Source organism: Podarcis vaucheri (genome assembly GCF_965113315.1).
Source record: "Podarcis vaucheri genome assembly, chromosome: 10".
Lineage (NCBI taxonomy): Eukaryota > Metazoa > Chordata > Lepidosauria > Squamata > Lacertidae > Podarcis > Podarcis vaucheri.
Genome location: NC_138748.1, coordinates 63,074,004 through 63,092,424, shown reverse-complemented (window position 1 = coordinate 63,092,424; position 18,421 = coordinate 63,074,004). Strand labels below are relative to the sequence as shown.

At 45.4% G+C, this 18,421-nt stretch overlaps 1 protein-coding gene across 1 annotated transcript; it reads right to left on the bottom strand.

Annotated features, from left to right (window-relative positions):
- Positions 1-5,829: 5,829 nt before the first annotated feature.
- Positions 5,830-13,695, bottom strand: KCNJ8 (potassium inwardly rectifying channel subfamily J member 8). The gene is made up of 3 exons (XM_082239157.1): positions 13,220-13,695; positions 9,363-9,832; positions 5,830-7,962 (listed from the first exon to the last, which is right to left on the bottom strand). The coding sequence occupies exons 2-3, from the start codon at positions 9,725-9,727 to the stop codon at positions 7,062-7,064; spliced, it is 1,266 nt and encodes a 421-aa protein (XP_082095283.1). The 5' UTR covers positions 9,728-9,832; positions 13,220-13,695; the 3' UTR covers positions 5,830-7,061.
- Between the last annotated feature and the right edge of the window lie 4,726 nt (positions 13,696-18,421).

The following is an 18,421-nucleotide window of genomic DNA, read 5'->3' as shown; positions in this document are numbered from 1 at the left end:
TCTTATAAACTGTTTCCTTTATGAATAATTATTAAGATTTTTCTAATTATAACTTAAATATGCACAAAGTCTCCTGCAGACATTAATCGAAACAAGTCCAGGTATGTATTTTAGGGCACTGTTTTGTGAAGTATTCTCTGCATTTTCCCCATGCTGTTTGAAACTCTTGTCTAGTGTGATCTCCAATTGCCTCTGTTAATCTAGCCAGTTCAACATACTTTAACACCTTGTCTTACCATTCCTTTTTTGTTGGCACAATTTCTTTTTTCCAGTTTTTAGCAATTAGGATCCTTGCCGCTCCTGTGGCAGAGGAATATTTTCTGATCTTCTCTTGCTATATCCCCATGTGCATTCTGAATAGGGATGGGAGAATCTGACCATTTCAGTTTCTATCAGTTTCTCATTTTTCCAGTCTTAAATCCAGTTCTTTGTATTTCCACATAAGTTTGATATATCTATATCTATCTATCTATCTATAGAGATATATAGAGATATAGTTATAGATACAGATATATATTCTTCATGAAAATTCATCAGTACTTTAGTGCAAATTTCCTGAATTTCACTTTTGTATGCAATGCTGCAAAGCAATATCCCCTACTACAACTCACTTTTTATTTTCACGGATGCATGCATTTATATACTCCAGCTTAGCGCATGCATTTAGCTGGATATTACCTAGCTGGAGAACTGCACTGCAAAATTTAGAGAAATGTGAATTTCTAAGCATGGCTGGATTTCAGTTCTCGTCCTGTTTCGGAAAGGGCAGATTTGGTAGGTTTGCCTGTCAGTGTGAACTGAATTTCTCCTCCATTCTGAATTCTGCAAAAAATCATGGGCTCTGCAATAGTGCATTAGAGGTGGGTTTATACTGGACTGTCCACACATCATTCTTCTTCGTTGGTTTTGCATTGCTTCCCTAATGTCACCCTGTCTGGAGGAGAAGAAGAAGAGTTTGAAGAGTTTGAATTTGATATCCCGCTTTATCACTACCCGAAGGAGTCTCAAAGTGGCTAACAATCTCCTTTCGCTTCCTCCCCCACAATAAACACTCTGTGAGGTGAGTGGGGCTGAGAGACTTCAGAGAAGTGTGACTGGCCCAAGGTCACCCAGCAGCTGCATGTGGAGGAGCGGGGAAGCGAACCCGGTTCACCAGATTACGAGTCTATCGCTCTAAACCACTACACCGCACTGGCTCTCTTGAACTATATCAGGGCAAAATTGGGATGACAACAACCCTGGATCTCTCATGGTATAAAAAGTCACAGGATATTAGCAGGAGGTTATGGCACATGCACTGACTGGAAATGAAATTAAAAAATTCCTCCCAGTAGCACCTTAGAGACCAACTAAGTTTGTTATTGGTATGAGCTTTCATGTGCATGCACTGGAAATTAATCAGTATTTCCATCCCAAAACTTTTGCAGGTGCAAGCAGTATTGAAAGGGGATTGAGTATCACTGCCCAGATACCATCATGAGCGCAAATCATCACAATAAACACAGCATCTGGAGTGGGACAAAATTTAGCCGCTTTGAAGCTGTTTTTAGGACTCGCATAAAGAAAGAGCAAGCAAAGATGTCTGAAACTACTTGAGATTTATTATATTTGGCCAAGGGACCAGGCATGTAGAGTGTCACGAGTTTTATGGGCCTGTTTTAATGCAACTGCCCCATTCACATTATGTTCCATTTTAAGCAATGCTGTCTTTTGTCCTATGATACTCCTAACTATGCTACTTATCTCTTCCTTTTGATGTAGACAAGCCTCCTGGCTGGGCAAAGATTAACATTGCCCTAGATCAGCAATTCTCAACCTGTGTGTCCCAAGATGTTGTTGGACTACAACTCCCATCATCCCTGAGCTCTGGCCTTGCTAGCTAGGGGTGATGGGAGTTGTAGTCCAACAACATCTGGGGATCCACAGGTTGAGAAAGGCTGCCCTAGATGAAAACAAAGGACACCATCACCATAGTTTTCAGGACCCCCAGAATGGGGAAGGGTGATAAGCTCAGAGTCAATTGCTTTGATGAAGAAAAAGCAGAAATACTGAAGCCAACATAGTAGATTTTAGTTTATGCAAGCTTATTCCTCTGTTTCTATGTGTTATTCAATAGTTACAGGGCTGACCCTATTATTAGGTAGAATGAGGCAGCCGCTTCAGGTAGCAAATGCTGTTGGGTGGCCCATGACCTTTCCTGGGCCTCCTAAGCTGCCCTCATGCACCAGTGTTGAATTAAGATTCAGCTGCCAATTTGGTAAGCTTTTGTACAAGGGGGGCCACTGTGTTGCCAATTGCCTCAGGTTGCAAAATGTCTTGGGGCAGCCTTGAGTAAGTAGATCATGCAAGTTGAAATCATAGAATCTAGTCCAACCCTCTGCAATGCAGGGATCTCAGCTAAAGCTTCCATGGCATGTGACCATCCAACCTCTGCTTAAAAACCTCCAACGAAGGAGAGTCCACAACTTCCCAAGGGAGACTGTTCCACTGTCGAACATTTCTTGTGTGGTTTGCTGGTTGCAATCCACATCAGAAGAGGACAGCCTAGGGTTACAATATTTCAAAAAGTGACAATCCAGACACAAAAGTTGGGACACAGGTGGTGCTGTGGGTTAAACCACAGAGCCTAGGACTTGCCGATCAGAAGGTTGGCGGTTCGAATCCCCATTACGGGGTGAGCTCCCGTCGCTCGGTCCCTGCTCCTGCCAACCTAGCAGTTCGAAAGCATGTCAAAGTGCAAGTAGATAAATACCTTCCGGCGGGAAAGTAAACGGCATTTCCGTGCGCTGCTCTGGTTCACCAGAAGTGGCTTAGTCATGCTGGCCACATGACCCGGAAGCTATACGCTCCCTCGGCCAATAAAACGAGATGAGCGCCACAACCCTAGAGTCGGCCACGACTGGACCTAATGGTCAGGGGTCCCTTTACCTTTATCCAATCCAGATATGGAGGGCCAGATACGGAAGTCTGGAGAGCCACATTGAGACCCGGTTCCTGTGATTTCTTCCCTCTGCTTTATCCCAATCGAAAGGAAATTCCATCTCCAGGCAACGAGGTTTGTTACTGCATTGTTTTTATATCTCTATGGCTCCAACAGCGTTTGCCATCCAACTGGCAGTGAGAAGGAAAGATAAATAGCGTTGTACTCTGGGACACCAAGATCCCAGGGACACTGGGAGTCCATGCTGCTGGTATGATTTACAGTCCCCAGAATGTGAGTAAATGAATTCAGCCTCAGGAATCTAGTGTGCACTGTGGAACTGACAGAGAACCACATCTAATGAGCCTTTGTCACTCGTGTATAAGTAATATCTGTAGGAAAGCAGGGGCAGCAACAAATATTGCCACTGCATATCCTTCTAATAGGGATGCGGGTGGCGCTATGGGTTAAACCACAGAGCCTAGGACTTGCCGATCAGAAGGTTGGTGGTTCGAATCCCTGTGACAGGGTGAGCTCCCGTTGCTCAGTCTCTGCTCCTGCCAACCTAGCAGTTTGAAAGCACGTCAAAATGCAAATACATAAATAGGTCCCGCTCCGGCGGGAAGGTAAACGGCGTTTCCGTGCGCTGCTCTGGTTTGCCAGAAGTGGCTTAGTCATGCTGGTCACATGACCCGGAAGCTGTACACCGGCTCCCTCGGCCAATAAAGCGAGATGAGCACAGCAACCATAGAGTCGGTCACGACTGGACCTAATGGTCAGGGGTACCTTTACCTTTATCCTTCTAATAAAAGCACTCCTGTTCAGGGTTCCAGCCAGCCAGGCCCGTCTTCAAGATACTCCGTTCCATCCCTCCTCATTTCCTTTTAACTTCCCACCTCCCTCACTGACACACATTCTGTGGTTACTGAGTATGCTCAGTCCTCATGGGGCTGTTTTGAGGTTCTTTTTGCCCCCCTTAGATTTAATTTTTAAAAGGTTTCAGATTTGTGCTTCCATATACCTTAGGGTTCCCAGGAGCTTGTGGATCCTTCTCTCTTTTTCCTAAGAGACCCTCTGCTTGGACTTTGCCATTTCCTTCAGCATGGAGTCACCTGTCTTCACAGTTAGAGGGCGTAGCAAGCTCCTTCAGCAACTGGCTATAAATATAAGCCAGGCAGCCAAAGCATAAATAAGCGAAGGGAGATCCATCAGTTATTCTGTTTCTTTCAAAACTGGCAAGGCTTTCCTTGGCCTGTTTTGGAAAAACAAAGCAAGAACAAAATGCTGATGCAGAGCCACCACCAGCTCTGCTGAGGAATCATAGAGTTGTTAGAGTTGGAAGGGACCCTTTGGGTCATCTAGTCCAACCCCCTGCAATTCAGGAGTCTCAGCTCACAAAACCCCCATCCAACCTCCCCAACCAATGGAGAAATGAACAGGGATGCAGGGCCTATCCATTGGCAGAGCCGAGAAACAACTGCCATATTTTTTGCTCTATAAGACTCACTTTTTCCCTCCTAAAAAATAAGGGGAAATGTGTGTGTGTCTTATGGAGCGAATGCAGGCTGTGCAGCTATCCCAGAAGCCAGAACAGCAAGAGGGGTTGCTGCTTTCACTGCACAGTGATCCCTCTTGCTCTTCTGGCTTCTGAGATTCAGAATATTTTTTTTCTAGTTTTCCTCCTCCAAAAACTAGGTGCGTCTTGAGGTCTGGTGCGTCTTATAGAGAGAAAAATATGGTACTTTATGCTCCTCCACTTCTCAACGTTTTCCTCCCCAGCTGGTCATCAAAGGAGCTTGGAAGCAATAACTTATATCTTGCATACTTCCTCCTCCCTCCCAGCCCATTTTCCTTTTGTGAGGTGTCTTCTGTTTGCTTGGTTTTTGTAAGTTTGCCTTGCTTATAGTGTCTAATGGCCTGTAAGCAACATGGAGAGCTTATATTTTTTAGCCATAGGTCCGCGGTAGAGCATCTGCTTTTAAAGCAAAAGGTCTCCAGTTCAATCCTCAGGGAGGACCGTGTAGACAATACTGAGCTAGACTAATGGAATAATGGTCTGATTCAGTAGAAGGCATCTTCCTATGTTCCTGTGATAGCTAGATCTATCCATGCATCCCAAATCTCTGAGTAGTGAGAGACTTCAGTGGTTCCAGATCTTACCTGGGGTTCGGTTTCCTTGGAATGAAGGTCAACGGAGACTGTGGTGCCTTTAGGATATATGGTTTTATTTACACACAGAGAGAGAACCTGAGGCTACAGCATTGACATTTCAACAGACCTTTCTTTCCCTCCCCGTTAGGTTTCCAAGGGATCTCAAAGACATAGCTTTGGGTCCAGCACAGAGCGAGACAATCCTCTGTGTATCCAGCTTCCAGCATCAGCCAATACACACACTCTCTCTCACACACAAAAACCCTCCGTGACCTATTGTTCCCCATCCTAGGTTAATGTTGCATCTAGCCAGGTGAAGGCAGGTGGGGAAAATGCCTATCCCACTCTCCTGTAGATCACCATCACTTAGCTGTCGCTATGGCAACACAGCATCTTTAAGATGCTGATGAGAGCGCTTAGCTGGCCAGCTAAGGCGATTTCCTGATAAGGAGAAATGTCTGACTGGCTCAATAGCTTCTTGTGCTTGATTCTAAAACTCACTGGATAGCCACCACCCCCATAACAATATATATAGTGGAATTTTGAAAAATCAGTGTTTGAACCAGGCCTAGAGAAATGATGCTGCGGTCCTGATATTGTTATGATTCATGGCTGTCTCTTTTTGTCATCAGTTGGCTCAATCACAGTTCCAGATCTCACTGATCCAAAGTGAGCATCTAGCTAGCCAACTGACATGGAGGGACATAGGCAGAGTTTCAGGACATAAAACCTAAACATAATTACACATCACAACAAAGAAAGTGGGGAAAAACTTTATTTAAAGAGGTTGTCTTTATGAAGTGGACAACTAGAAGATCTACATATGCTGAGGTTCTTAATATAGTTTTCTGATGTGCATTATTTTCTTTTTTTTTAAAAAAAAGATTTGAATGACAATAACTGTGGTATTTGCTGGTAAACGTACCCTACACAGAATCTTACTACATAGTGAAGTGAATTTTACCTCACCTCTTTTTCCACCCACTTCTGATCACTGCAGGGGCATGGTAAATATTTCAGTTCATTCTACTCAAGTCCTGTTGATTTAAGCATAATTCTAAGGCTGGATCCAAATCCTTGGTTCAAGAAGTACCCTAGGTCATTTAGGGTTGTTTACAGAAATGCCAGAACTTTGAACTTCGCCTGGAGCAAGCTCCCCTCTCTGATGGTCTTCCAAGACCAGGAAGGCATGAAGTGAGGAGCAAAGGCAGACATGCTGGCGCAGTCTCAGATTGCTTGGGGAAAGCCCTGGAGAGGAAGAGACTTAGGCAGCTGTGGACGGCAGGGACCTTTAGTCTCTGCAACTGCCTCATAGGGGCACTCCTGAACAGATCCTGTTTCTTCTAATAAAGAGTTAACTTCACTTACTCTGTGATTTATTGCTGGCTCCCTCCTGACACTGGCCTAATTTAGTCTCTGAAGAGCTTAAAAACCCCTGAAGGGATTCATTGTGTTTTTGTATGGAGCCATCTTGTCTAACCAGATGCCCTCCATATGTTGTTGGACTACAACTCCCAACACCCCTGCCCACTGGCCATGCTGACTGAGGCTGATGGGAGTTGAAGTCCTGCAACACCTGAAGCACACTGGGCTGAGGAAGGCTAGTCTAGAGGAAAGTTCTCCGGTCTAGAATGGTACACATGCTGGAAGGTGGGCCTGGCTCTGGTAGACCATGTCAGTGACAACTACACTACAATTACAGTGTTTCTCTCTATTTCAGGGGTGAGGGACCTATGGCCCTCCGGGTGTTGTGGGGCTCTGGGCTCCCACCAGACCCTGCTAGCATGGCCAAAAGTTAGGAATGATGGGAACTGTAGTCCGACATCATCTGGAGGGCAACACGTCCCCTACTCCTGCTTCGTTGGGTTCGACCTGGTGCTCGCACATAATAAATAGCTCCCAGCTCCATTAATTTTTTACACCGAGTTAACACAAATGTCTTAAGAGGTCTTTTTTTTACAGAATAGGGTGTGGGATTGCTCGAGACCTGTCATGTCTCCAGCAAGTTCTGGTTTCCTTCCGGTGTCATGAACTGGACCTTGGGCACCACAAAGGACGAATTATTCCTCCTCATGGAGTTGTTCCTCCTTATGGAGTTATTCCTCCGCATGGAATTGCGTTTCCTCAGGGAGTTCTGGTGTGACAGCTCGCTCTTCTGGAGGGTCTGGATGAGGATGGAAGGCTTCTCATCCAGCTCCTTGGCACTGCAACGCGGTGCTGCGACTTTGCTTGTGTTGCCGAACTTGGAGTAGTCAACAGCGTAGGCCCCTTCTTCTTCCGCTACGATGGGCACGAAGCGGTGGCCCCAGAGGATCTCTTCGGATATGTAGGACGTTCTTGCTTGGGTGGTGATTCCAGTGGTTTCCACCACACCTTCAAGTATGACAATGATCTCTAGGTCTTGGTTGGCCAAGTCATTGGCGGAGATGTCGTAAAGAGGACTCCGCTTGTCAATGATGTGGCAAATAATCAAAGGAGCCACTAGGAAAATATTGTTGCTCTCAATGGGATTGTCTACCGGGACGTCTAGCTGGTGGATCGGGATGACTTCTCCTTCAGGGGTGGTCGTCTTCTTGACCACCTGGATCCGCACCGAGGCACTGATGATCATGCTTTTCCTCAGGTCCCCAACCCGAAACATGAAGCAGAGTTTGCCATTGCGTACGGCGATGACCGCGTTCCGGCTGAATATCAAGGTCTCGGCTCGCCGGTGTGCCTGCGCCGTCTTCATGAAGATGCAGCCCAACATGACGGCGTTGATGATCAAGCCCACAATGTTCTGGAGCATCAGTACGGTGATCGCTATGGGACATTCTTCGGTCATCATCCTCCCTCCAAAGCCAATGGTCACCTGGACCTCAATAGAGAAGAGGAAAGCGGAGGTGAAAGACCTAAGGGAAAGGAGAGAGGGGAAACAATGTACACCATTATCAAATACTGTATGAAGGGTGACTCGTGTTATCCATTACTGAAACTTATGTACCGCCGGGAATGAGCCAGCAGTAAATCACACCATGCAAGATGGAGTTAACTCTTTATTAGCAAAATTATGATCTGCACAGGAGTGTCAGGCCTAATGAGCACAGCGGCTCATCTCTGGCAGGTCTTGCCCCCATGAAGCAGTTGCTGGACTGAAGGTCCCTGCCTCCCCATAGCTAGCTAAGTCCCCTCCTCTGCAGGGCTTTCCCCAAGCAATCAGAGACTGTGCCTGCCTGTCACCAATATCTCCTCCGCTCTTTTCATGCCTCTTCTGGTTCTGGGAGACCAGTGGGGAGGGGAGCTTTTAGAGAAAAGGTGAGTAAGAGGCAACAAGATAGAATATTTTTGTAAAATTCTCCATGGCATGGAGAAGGTGGATGGATGCAATCATCAACTGGGGCTTTTCTTCAAGTGCCCCCTCTATGGGAAGTCCAGAGGGTAGCAACAAGAGAGCGGGCCTTTTCTGTGGTGGCCGCTCAGTTGAGAGCCAGTGTGGTGTAGTGGTTAGGAGCAGTAGACTTGGAATCTGGGTAACCGGGTTCGCATCTCCGCTCCTCCACAAGCAGCTGCTGGGTGACCTTGGGCCAGTCACTCTTCTCTGAAGTCTCTTAGCCTCACTCACCTCACAGAGTGTTTGTTGTGGGGGAGGAAGGGAAAGGAGAATGTTAGCCGCTTTGAGACTCCTTCGGGTAGTGATAAAGCAGGATATCAATTCCAAACTCTTCTTCTCCCCAGGGAGACTCACTTGACTCCAACACTGGATATGTTTAGGTACCAGGCAAAATCATTCAGCTAGGACTTTGGATGATAATGATCTATGGACTTGTAAATCTGTGTGTGTGTGTGTGTGTGTGTGTGTGTGTGTGTGTGTGTGTGTGGTGTTGTTAAAATTTGTACACTGCCCCTCATCCTTAGATCTCAGGTCGGTTCACAACATTTTAAATGTACAGTCGTACCTCGGAAGTTGAACGTTTGGCAAGACAAACGTTTTGGCTCCTGAATGCCGCAGACCCGGAAGTGATTGTTCCATTTTGCAAACGTCCTTTGGAACCCGAACGTCCATTGCGGCTTCTGGTTGGCTGCAGCAGCTGCCTTCAGCCAATCAGAAGCTGCGCCTTGGTTCTTGAGCATTTTGGAAGTCGAATGGACTTCTGGAACGGATTCCGTTTGACTTCCAAGGTACAACTGTATTTAATTTTTCTGGTGTATTTCCCCCTTGGTTTTAATCAATGTACGGCTTTCCTTTTGCTTTTCGTATAGTTGCTTTGAGTTGCTTGTGGCAAGAAATGTAATCGATCATTGTCGCTGTTACCTGACGCAAGTGACGCAAGGCTTCCACCTATTGATGTCCTCGCTGGTTGTGCATGGCTTGTCCATGTCCCCGTGAGCAAAGGCCACCAGCCACCACATCATGGCGAAGAAGAGCCAGCTGCACAGGAAGGACATGGTGAAGATGACCAGTGTGTGGCGCCACTTCAGGTCCACCAGGGTGGTGAAGATGTCCTGCAGGAAGCGCCCTTGCTCGCGGATGTTCTTGTGAGCCAAGTTGCAAGCCCCGTTCTTGGCGATGAAGCGGGCTTTCTGTTGCCGGTCTCTGACGCGCGGCTTGCCCAGGTTCTCGGCCGCGATCCGTGCGAGGACATACTCTTCGGGGATGATGCTCTTCCTGGCCAGCATCTCCCTGTCACCATAGTCCACCGATCAACCGAAAATGGGCAGAGGTGGAGAGGATGGAAGAATCCTATAGAGACCTCTCGTGTATTCTGTTTGCTCTATCCGATCCTGGAGAAAGAAAGGAGCTTGCATAAGTCACCCCATCCCACTAATTCACTCCATTCTTGCCAATGATTATAGACCTAGCTAGGACGTGGGTGGCGCTGTGGGTTAAACCACAGAGCCTAGGACTTGCCGATCAGAAGGTTGGCGGTTCGAATCCCCGCAACGGGGTGAGCTCCCATTGCTCTGTCCCAGCTTCTGCCAACCTAGCAGTTCGAAAGCACGTCAAAGTGCAAGTAGATAAATAGGTACCGCTCCGGCGGGAAGGTAAACGGCATTTCCGTGCGCTGCTCTGGTTCGCCAGAAGCGGCTTAGTCATGCTGGCCACATGACCCAGAAGCTGTACGCCGGCTCCCTCGGCCAATAAAGCGAGATGAGCGCCGCAACCCAAGAGTCGGCCACGACTGAACCTAATGGTCAGGGGTCCCTTTACCTTTACCTTTAGGAAAGAAATTTGGGGGAGATTTGCCAGGAGGGTGGGGATTCTCATCTGAGGATCAATGGTTTCTGTACAAGTTAGGAGATCTTTTGCACTCTTGTACAAACAAATCCAAGAATTTTGGGCTGCTCCAATCAAAAATTCTATACAGAATGGGAATGTATAGGTGAATACGTGAAGAAATAGGGTGTTAAAGCAGAACTCTTAATAGGCAATTGTTAAGCGTTTAAGGACAAGTAATTATAATTTATCAGTTTTCATGTTATTTTATTTTGTTAAAGCAACTAGAAAAAAATATTATGTTGGGAAGATCTCACACAGGTGAAGGGAAGCAGTGGGGTGGAGGGGAGGGTTAGGTGGAATTTGGGTAATAAAATAATATATGGGGCAGCAAAGGATATAATAGATCCTTATAGAATAGTAATATATTGTAACCAGACTAGAAGTTCAAAAGGGGAAGTAAATGTACTTTTAGTATTTTCATTATTGTAATAGTTATTATTATTTATTATCGGTAGAAGGCAATGTTAACTTAGATGTCTTCGTTTTCCTGTCTGTATAATTTTCTTAAGTCAATAAAAAATATATATTCCGGATTGCAACTTCAAAGCATTCGTTTTCATGATTCCATTGGACTTCCTTTTTTTAGTGTAATACTTTTTGTTAGTTTTCAATTGCAATAACCCAGTAAAAGCCTCATTGTCACAATACCAAATTATAATACATATAGTACCAAATTATAATGCCAATTGTTCAGATGCCAAATTATATTGTTTTGTAGGCCCCCTTCATGCTAGAATTAATGATTTGATAATTTAACTCTGCAATTCCATTGGACTTGCATTCCTTGATAATGAAATCGTCTTCCCCCCACCCCCCACCCTGCAAAAATATATAGTTTGTCCATCTGAAGAGCTGACACATGGAAAATGGAACAAGCCACTTTTCTTCTGCTCCAGAGGGTAGGACCCAAACTGATGTATTCAAATTACAAGAAAGGTGATGCTGGCTAAACATTAGAAAGAACTTTCTGCAGGTAAGAGCTGTTCAACAGTGGAACAGACGGCAGGTAGTGGACTCTCCTTCCTTGCAGGTTTTAAAGCAGAGGTTGGGTGGCCATCTGTCAGGGATGCTTTTGTTGAGATTCCCGCATTGCAGGGGGTTGGACTAGATGACCCCTGGGACCCTTCCAACTCTACCATTCTATGATTCTATGGATGAGTCCCACAAAGGACTTGTGCCCTAGAAAAGCAAAACTCCACACGTTCGCCAACTAAACTCATATAAACATCATCCAAAGGCCGTTTGGGTTTAATTAATACTTTCTTGGGCAACATGAAAGGTTAAACGCACTGTTTTAACTCTTTCCCACATTATACCTGCATGTTTCTAGCAAATGGAATACAGTGGTACCTTGGGCTACATACGCTTCAGGTTACGGAACTCCGCTAACCCAGAAATAGTACCTCAGGTTAAGAACTTTGCTTCAGGATGAGAACAGAAATCGTGCTCCGGTGGTGTAGCAGCAGCAGGAGGCCCCATTAGCTAAAGTGGTGCTTCAGGTTAAGAACAGTTTCAGGTTAAGAACGGACCTCCGGAACGAATTAAGTACTTAACCCGAGGTACCACTGTACTGTATATGAATGCATTTGGGGGTCTTCCCAACAAAGGCTGAGAAACACTAGGGGATAAGCAGAGCCTTAGCAGTTGTGTCAGTTTCATGATACAAGAAAGAGAAAGCATCTTTGTTTGGGAATCTGGTGTTTATTTACAATGCAGGAAGCAAGTTTTTGAGTCACACAGGGCTCTTCCTATATGCATGACAGCCAGAAGCACAGAAATTGCTAATCCAGAAATGGCTGGGATACAGTATTAAGGGCAAGTATTCAGTAGCCCAGGAAAGTGATATCCCATTACCCTGTGGTCCGCAAAACAAGCAAACAATAAATAAATATCTAGCCTGGTTGAAGAGCCCTGTTTGACTCAAAAGCTTGCTTCTAGAATTTTAAATGCTAGTCCTCCAAATAAAATGCTAGTTCTCCCAAGCACGTTTGCACATGTGCTTCATGTCAGGAGAAAAGTTGTACAACAAACCAAGGACACAGAATGAGCGCTGAACTAAGTTTTAAGTCAGAGTAGACCTATTGAAATAAATGGACCTAACTTGGGCATGTTTATGCATTTCGTTGGATGTACTCTGAGTAAAACATAGTTGATTGCTGCTTCTTGACTAGTAAAACGTGAAATACCTATAAGTGTTGACATAATATTCAACGGAAATGTCTGCTACGAATAATCCCATGAAGCCTGAAAAACGGAAAATAAAAAATAAAGACTATGTCATCCTGCAAGCACTTTTTAATCTGAGCAGGGGCAAGCGAGGGCTCTTTTCCCCTCAGTTTGAGCCCTGAGCCATGCTAATAAGAGTTCTTCTGAGCATGTCTGAAATCCCTTCTTGTAACTCGTACAGTGGTACCTCAGGTTACAGACGCTTCAGGTTAGAGACTCCGCTAACCCAGAAATAGTACCTCGGGTTAAGAACTTTGCTTCAGGATGAGAACAGAAATTGTGCGATGGCAGCAGTGGGAGGCCCCATTAGCTAAAGTGGTACCTCAGGTTAAGAAAGTTTCAGCTTAAGAACGGACCTCCGGAACGAATTAAGTTCTTAACCCGAGGTACCGCTGTATATTTTTTACAGCCAACCCTGCCTTAGACAAGGGAGAAAATCCCTTCCAGGACAGAGATGTGACTCTCCAAAAGCACAGAGCATCACTTTCAAAATCCACCACCAGAACTCTTACATAAAAGTTACTTTGAGAGGAGGGGATAACAGCTTGTTTAAATGAAAATGCGAAGCTGCAACAGCTGCAGACACCTGAACTGTCTTCCTTAGCATTAAGGGGACACCGACTAAGGGAACTCAGACAGACCCAAGAAGGAAAGTGGAAACTCACGGAGATTCTGCAGCGACAGAACAGATGCAGCCTGGGCACTCAGCCTGGCCAGATCCTTTGAGATTCCATGGCAGCTGAATCCCCAAGAGGTAAAAGGCAGCCGCGAAGCTGGCAGGATTGAAGACGCAGGTATTGCTGGTCTTCCTCGCTCTCTGCTCCCCTCTGGGATTCTTCAGCCGCCTGGCCTGCAGACTGGACGTGGTGGTCAGAGAGTTGGCAGAGCCATGATTTGGTCTGCCGTGGCCCGGGAGATGTTCTTCGGCGGAGAGGAAGAGGGAGGGGCGGAGGAGAGAGAGAGTGGATGAAGGAGATCCAAATTCAGGAAAGGCTGGCTGAGGCTGTGTATGGCGCTAGGTAGGAGAGAGGAATTTTGACATCAACAGTAGCAGCGACCAGAGCCCTGCCTCTTCTCATCTTCCTCCTCCCTCGACATACAGATCGCTGCAAAGTTTTCAACGTTTCCCCTGAGTTTGGGGATGGGACAGAGAGAGAAGGGGGAGGGATTCTGGCCCCAGTCCAAGCACCACTGACGCAGAGAGCAAGAGAGAGAGAGAGAATTAAATTCTCTTTTAACCTCTGGCCTGAATAGGACTCAGTGACAAGCTACAGCAAAGAAACTCCATCTTCGGAGTCTCCATCCTGGCCAGTTGATTCGGTGGTTGGCTGTTTTCCATAAGAAACAGGGGGCTGAAATATGTGACCTTTCTGACCTTATAGGGGTCGAACCTCTCTTGGGAGGCCCAGCAGGCAATATAGTGCTCTCCCTAAGCTGTTGTCCCATGTGATTTAAGAGGTGCGATGAAATATACTCAGAGTCAAGAGTGGATTTCATGCTCTTTATTCAGCTCATAGTGGTGAGGAGGGAATGAAAGTCCCCTCAAAGTATCTGTTTTATATACATTATTTACACAATGGGCTGCACGTGATTGGCTAATTCCGGGATTCTCCTGCAGGCCAATCAGGTTGTGGATTCACTTCTATCTGGAGCTGGATTGGGTGGCTCCTGCAGACCAGTCATACTGCTGCATTGTCCTAGGACCAATCAGACTGCTGCATTCTGAATCCTATTGTTCTAGGACCAATCAGACTGCTGCATTTTGGATCCTATTCAACTCAGTACATAACATGCGATCTGGGATCCCTTGCAATGTCACAGAAGTTACTGCAGAAGCGATCCTGGTTTCTGATTTGATCCTGGAATGTCCTATTTGCACAGAATAGGGATGTCCGATTCCATAATAATGATGATAACAATTTTATTATGTATACCCCATCCATCGGACTGGGTTGCCCCAGACACTCTGGGCAGCTTCCAATGTATATGAAAACTTAATATGAACCTACCTGGACCCTGAGATCACCTTCTGAGTTCCACCTTCATGTGCCTCCTCTTCGAGAGGTCTGGAGGGTGGCAACATGAGAACGGGGCCTTCTATGCAGTGGCTCCCTGTCTGTGGAATGCTCTCCCCAGGGAGGTTCACCTGGCACCTATAGACCTATAGGCGCCATGCAAAAATGTTCCTTTTAAACCAGGCCTTTGGTCGGTTTGATTGACATCCCATGCCCTTTTAAAATGTGGGGGTTTTGGGGGGTGGGGAGTTATTGAGTTGTTGTTGTTGCTGTTTTGATTATGTATGTTGTGGTTTTATATTTTGATTTTATTCTGTGAACCACCTGCTGGTATAGTGCGGTATATAAATTCAATAAATAAAATAAACAATAAAACATTTAGCACTTTTTTTAAAAAAAAACACTTCCCCATACAGGGCTGCCTTCAGGTGTCTTCTAAAGGCTGCATAGTTATTTATGACTGGCAGAATTCGAGACCAGGGAGAAGAGCTCGTGGAAGAAGATTGGAGGAAATTTAAAATTTATTTACAGAAACATTGTAAAATTTTTGAATGCTGATGACGTTGAAATGAACTGAAGGGGTTCTAGCAACAAGGTAAAATGTAAGATGGGATTGATAATAGATAAACTAAATTGAATATGAATTTGCTGGACTAAATTTTAAGAAAAGGGATACAAAAAAGGGAGGCATGAGGAAGTCAGGAAAATAAGTTAACTAAAGATGAGAAATTAAAAAAAGAGGGAGTTTTGTTTTCTTTTATATGTGTTTTTTCTTTTTCTTTTTTGTGTTTAATGTTTGGATTTTTGTATTTTGTAATTTTGTATTTTTCTGTTTTTGTATTTTTCTGAACTTTTCTGTTGATAAAACTTAATAAAATATTATAAAAAATAAATAAATAAAGGCTGCATAGTTATTTATCTCCTTGGCTTGGTGGCGGGGTCACAGAACTCTACATTCCAATGAAAATAGGGACGTCCTAAGGAAAAGCGGGACATTCTGGAATCAAATCAGAAACCGGGATGGCTTCTGTAAATCCAGGACTGTCCCCGGAAAATAGAGACACTTGGAGGGTCCGTCCAAGTACTGGACATGGAATTTGAGAAGACACTCTCCTGCTCCCATTTTCTCCTCCTCTGTAGCCCCTGTGCCACCGCCACCAATTCTTCCTCCATAGATCCCCCACTTCTTCCTTCTGTGCTGAATGGCCGATGGCTTGTGAAGTGTAGGTGGGTTCCCACGAGGCAAGACACAGTGATAACAGCAAGAACATTTCATGACCTACATAACTAGGAAACAGGGGCAAAGCAACTGCTTATATACATTCCTGAAAGCCTGGGTCACTCCCACTCCCAACGTGATTGGCTGTCTCAACTTCTAAGCTGTGAATCATGACTCCAAGGGCCAATAGCAGGGGCCCAAGTCCTGAAAAGTTCTGTGATTGGACATCATGTATCAAATCAGGACGCAGGAGCTCAGAATCCTTAGTCCAGGCTCAAACTCAGGCAAACACAGACCACTGAATACATAACACCATGCTCTGCGCAGACTGGATCTGCTCCCTGAGGCTACTGCTTCATCAGGCCTCATGGGTGGGACAGCCCTGCAGCCATGGAAGGTTTTGGAAGACATCGGTTGGGCCTGTGTCCTCCTCTGGAAAACTTAGCCCACTCCCTTGACTTCAATGAGGCTTCCTTGTAACTGAGTTTCCCTGGATTGCGCCCAGCTAATCTTGTCTTCTAAATCTTGCAGTGGTTGCCCAAAGGTCAAGGCCCAAAATGGTGTGCATTATTTGCATTCGAAGTGCAAGCTCTTGCTGTTTGAACGCCGGCAAATCGTTTCCTCTATATCTCTGGTCTTCTCATCAAAAGGTCTCCTTAACGTAAATCTCTCTCACACACATACCCTGAGAAATATGCCGTGGAAACTGAAGAAATCATGCAGGCCAAAACCCATTTCAAAACAAAACATAGCTAATCAGGGCACAGCAGAAGGAGGCCGTGAAGTTTTCCCACTGGTTTGAGCCGGCAGAGTGTATAATTCTGGCACTCAATGTCGTCTGTTTAATGGAAACTTGAATTCTTGGAAATCTGATTCCACTCCCCCCACCCACCCCAGCCAACTATTAGGGTTCATAATCAGAAGGATAAACAATAAGGCTGCTGTATAAAATGAAGTTTAGAAAAGTGCACGTGACTCTAACTGTCAGCCCGAAGCCAATGAGATGCTCCATGGAGACAGTGATCAGATAGGCAGTGTGCTGTGGTTTAGACTTAAGAGTAAGATTGGGGAGACCCAGGTTGCTTCCAGGTGACCAGTTTATTGAGCATTCATCCTAATTTGATTCCTGCATTGCTGGGCGTTGTACTAGATGACCCTCGTGGTCTCTTCCAACTCTACAATTCTGTGATCCTACAACTCATCTGGATAGCAATGTCCCACACGGGGCTGCCAATAGCTTGCAACTAAACTTCGCTCCTTTGGCGTGCAGTTGACTTGGACTGAGATACGAGTCTCATGCTCGCTCTTCGTTTGCAAGAGTCAAAGTCCTCTTATCTCACAAGAAATGATAATCTTAATAGACTCCACTCTGGAGAACGACATAGAAAAGGCTAGAACCTGGTCAAGGCACTCAGTAATTTGCAGAATTAATTGTGGCAGCCTCTTGGACAGATTGTGGAGGACTTGCTTTCAGGGCAAGTTCTGCGCCGATATTAAACTGTTTTCCCCATCCCAAAAGGAACACAAGGATGGTTCTTCATTTCTAGGAGGCAGCTTGTTCCATGAAAGATTATTGCTTTTACTCAGAGCCTTTTTGTAGCTCCTAGGCATTTGGGGGGTGGGTGTAATTTCCATTCTGTATTTAAATGCATACCTACTTAATTCATGCTTCGCCAAATAACATTTGAACTGAAATGCAGCCTTCAGAATTTGCATTCCTCCAATGCTGTTCTCCAGCCAACTGATATGTTCAAAAACACATATACAGTGGTACCTCAGGTTAAGAACTTAATTCGTTCCGGAGGTCCGTTCTTAACCTGAAACTGTTCTTAACCTGAAGCACCACTTTAGCTAATGGGGCCTCCTGCTGCTGCCGCGCTGCCAGAGCACGATTTCTGCTCTCATCCTAAAGCAAAGTTCTTAACCTGAAGCACTATTTCTGGGTTAGCGGGTGTAACCTGAAGCGTATATAACCTGAAGCGTATGTAACCCGAGGTACCACTGTACCATGGTTATGTGCGCATATGAATGCAAATATCCACAATAACGACATACAAAAATGCCTTACTCAACTGCTTCAATTGGTGAATTTGGCACTGCCACAGAAAATACCCCCTTCCGCATCTGTAAAACCTTGGAACTCCCTGCCTATTGAGATCAAGCGGGCACCTTCACTTTACTATTTTCGGCACCTGCTAAAAACATTCTCATCTAGGCAAGCCTAACCAGAGGCTTAGAAATGCTGGTGTCAATTTTAATCTGTTTTTGTTATTTTAACCTCTTGGGTTTTAATGCACTGCAAACGTTTCCTTGGTTATATGGTTTTATCTTTTTGCAAACTCCTTTGAGATTTTCTTTTGGAATCAGGTGGTGTATAAATTTTACAAAACAAATAAGGTTACGCAGCGATTCTCAACCTGTGGGTCCCCAGATGTTGTTGGACTACATCTCCCATCACCCCTGAGCTCTGGCCTTGCTAGCTAGGGGTGATGGGAGTTGTAGTTCAACAAAATCTGGGGACCCACAGGTTGAGAAAGGCTGGGCTAGGGGAAATATGCTTTGCCAAAATTTGCCAAAATATATGGGGGGAATTGCATACAATCATCAGGAGGTGCTGGGCAGTGAGCCGCCAG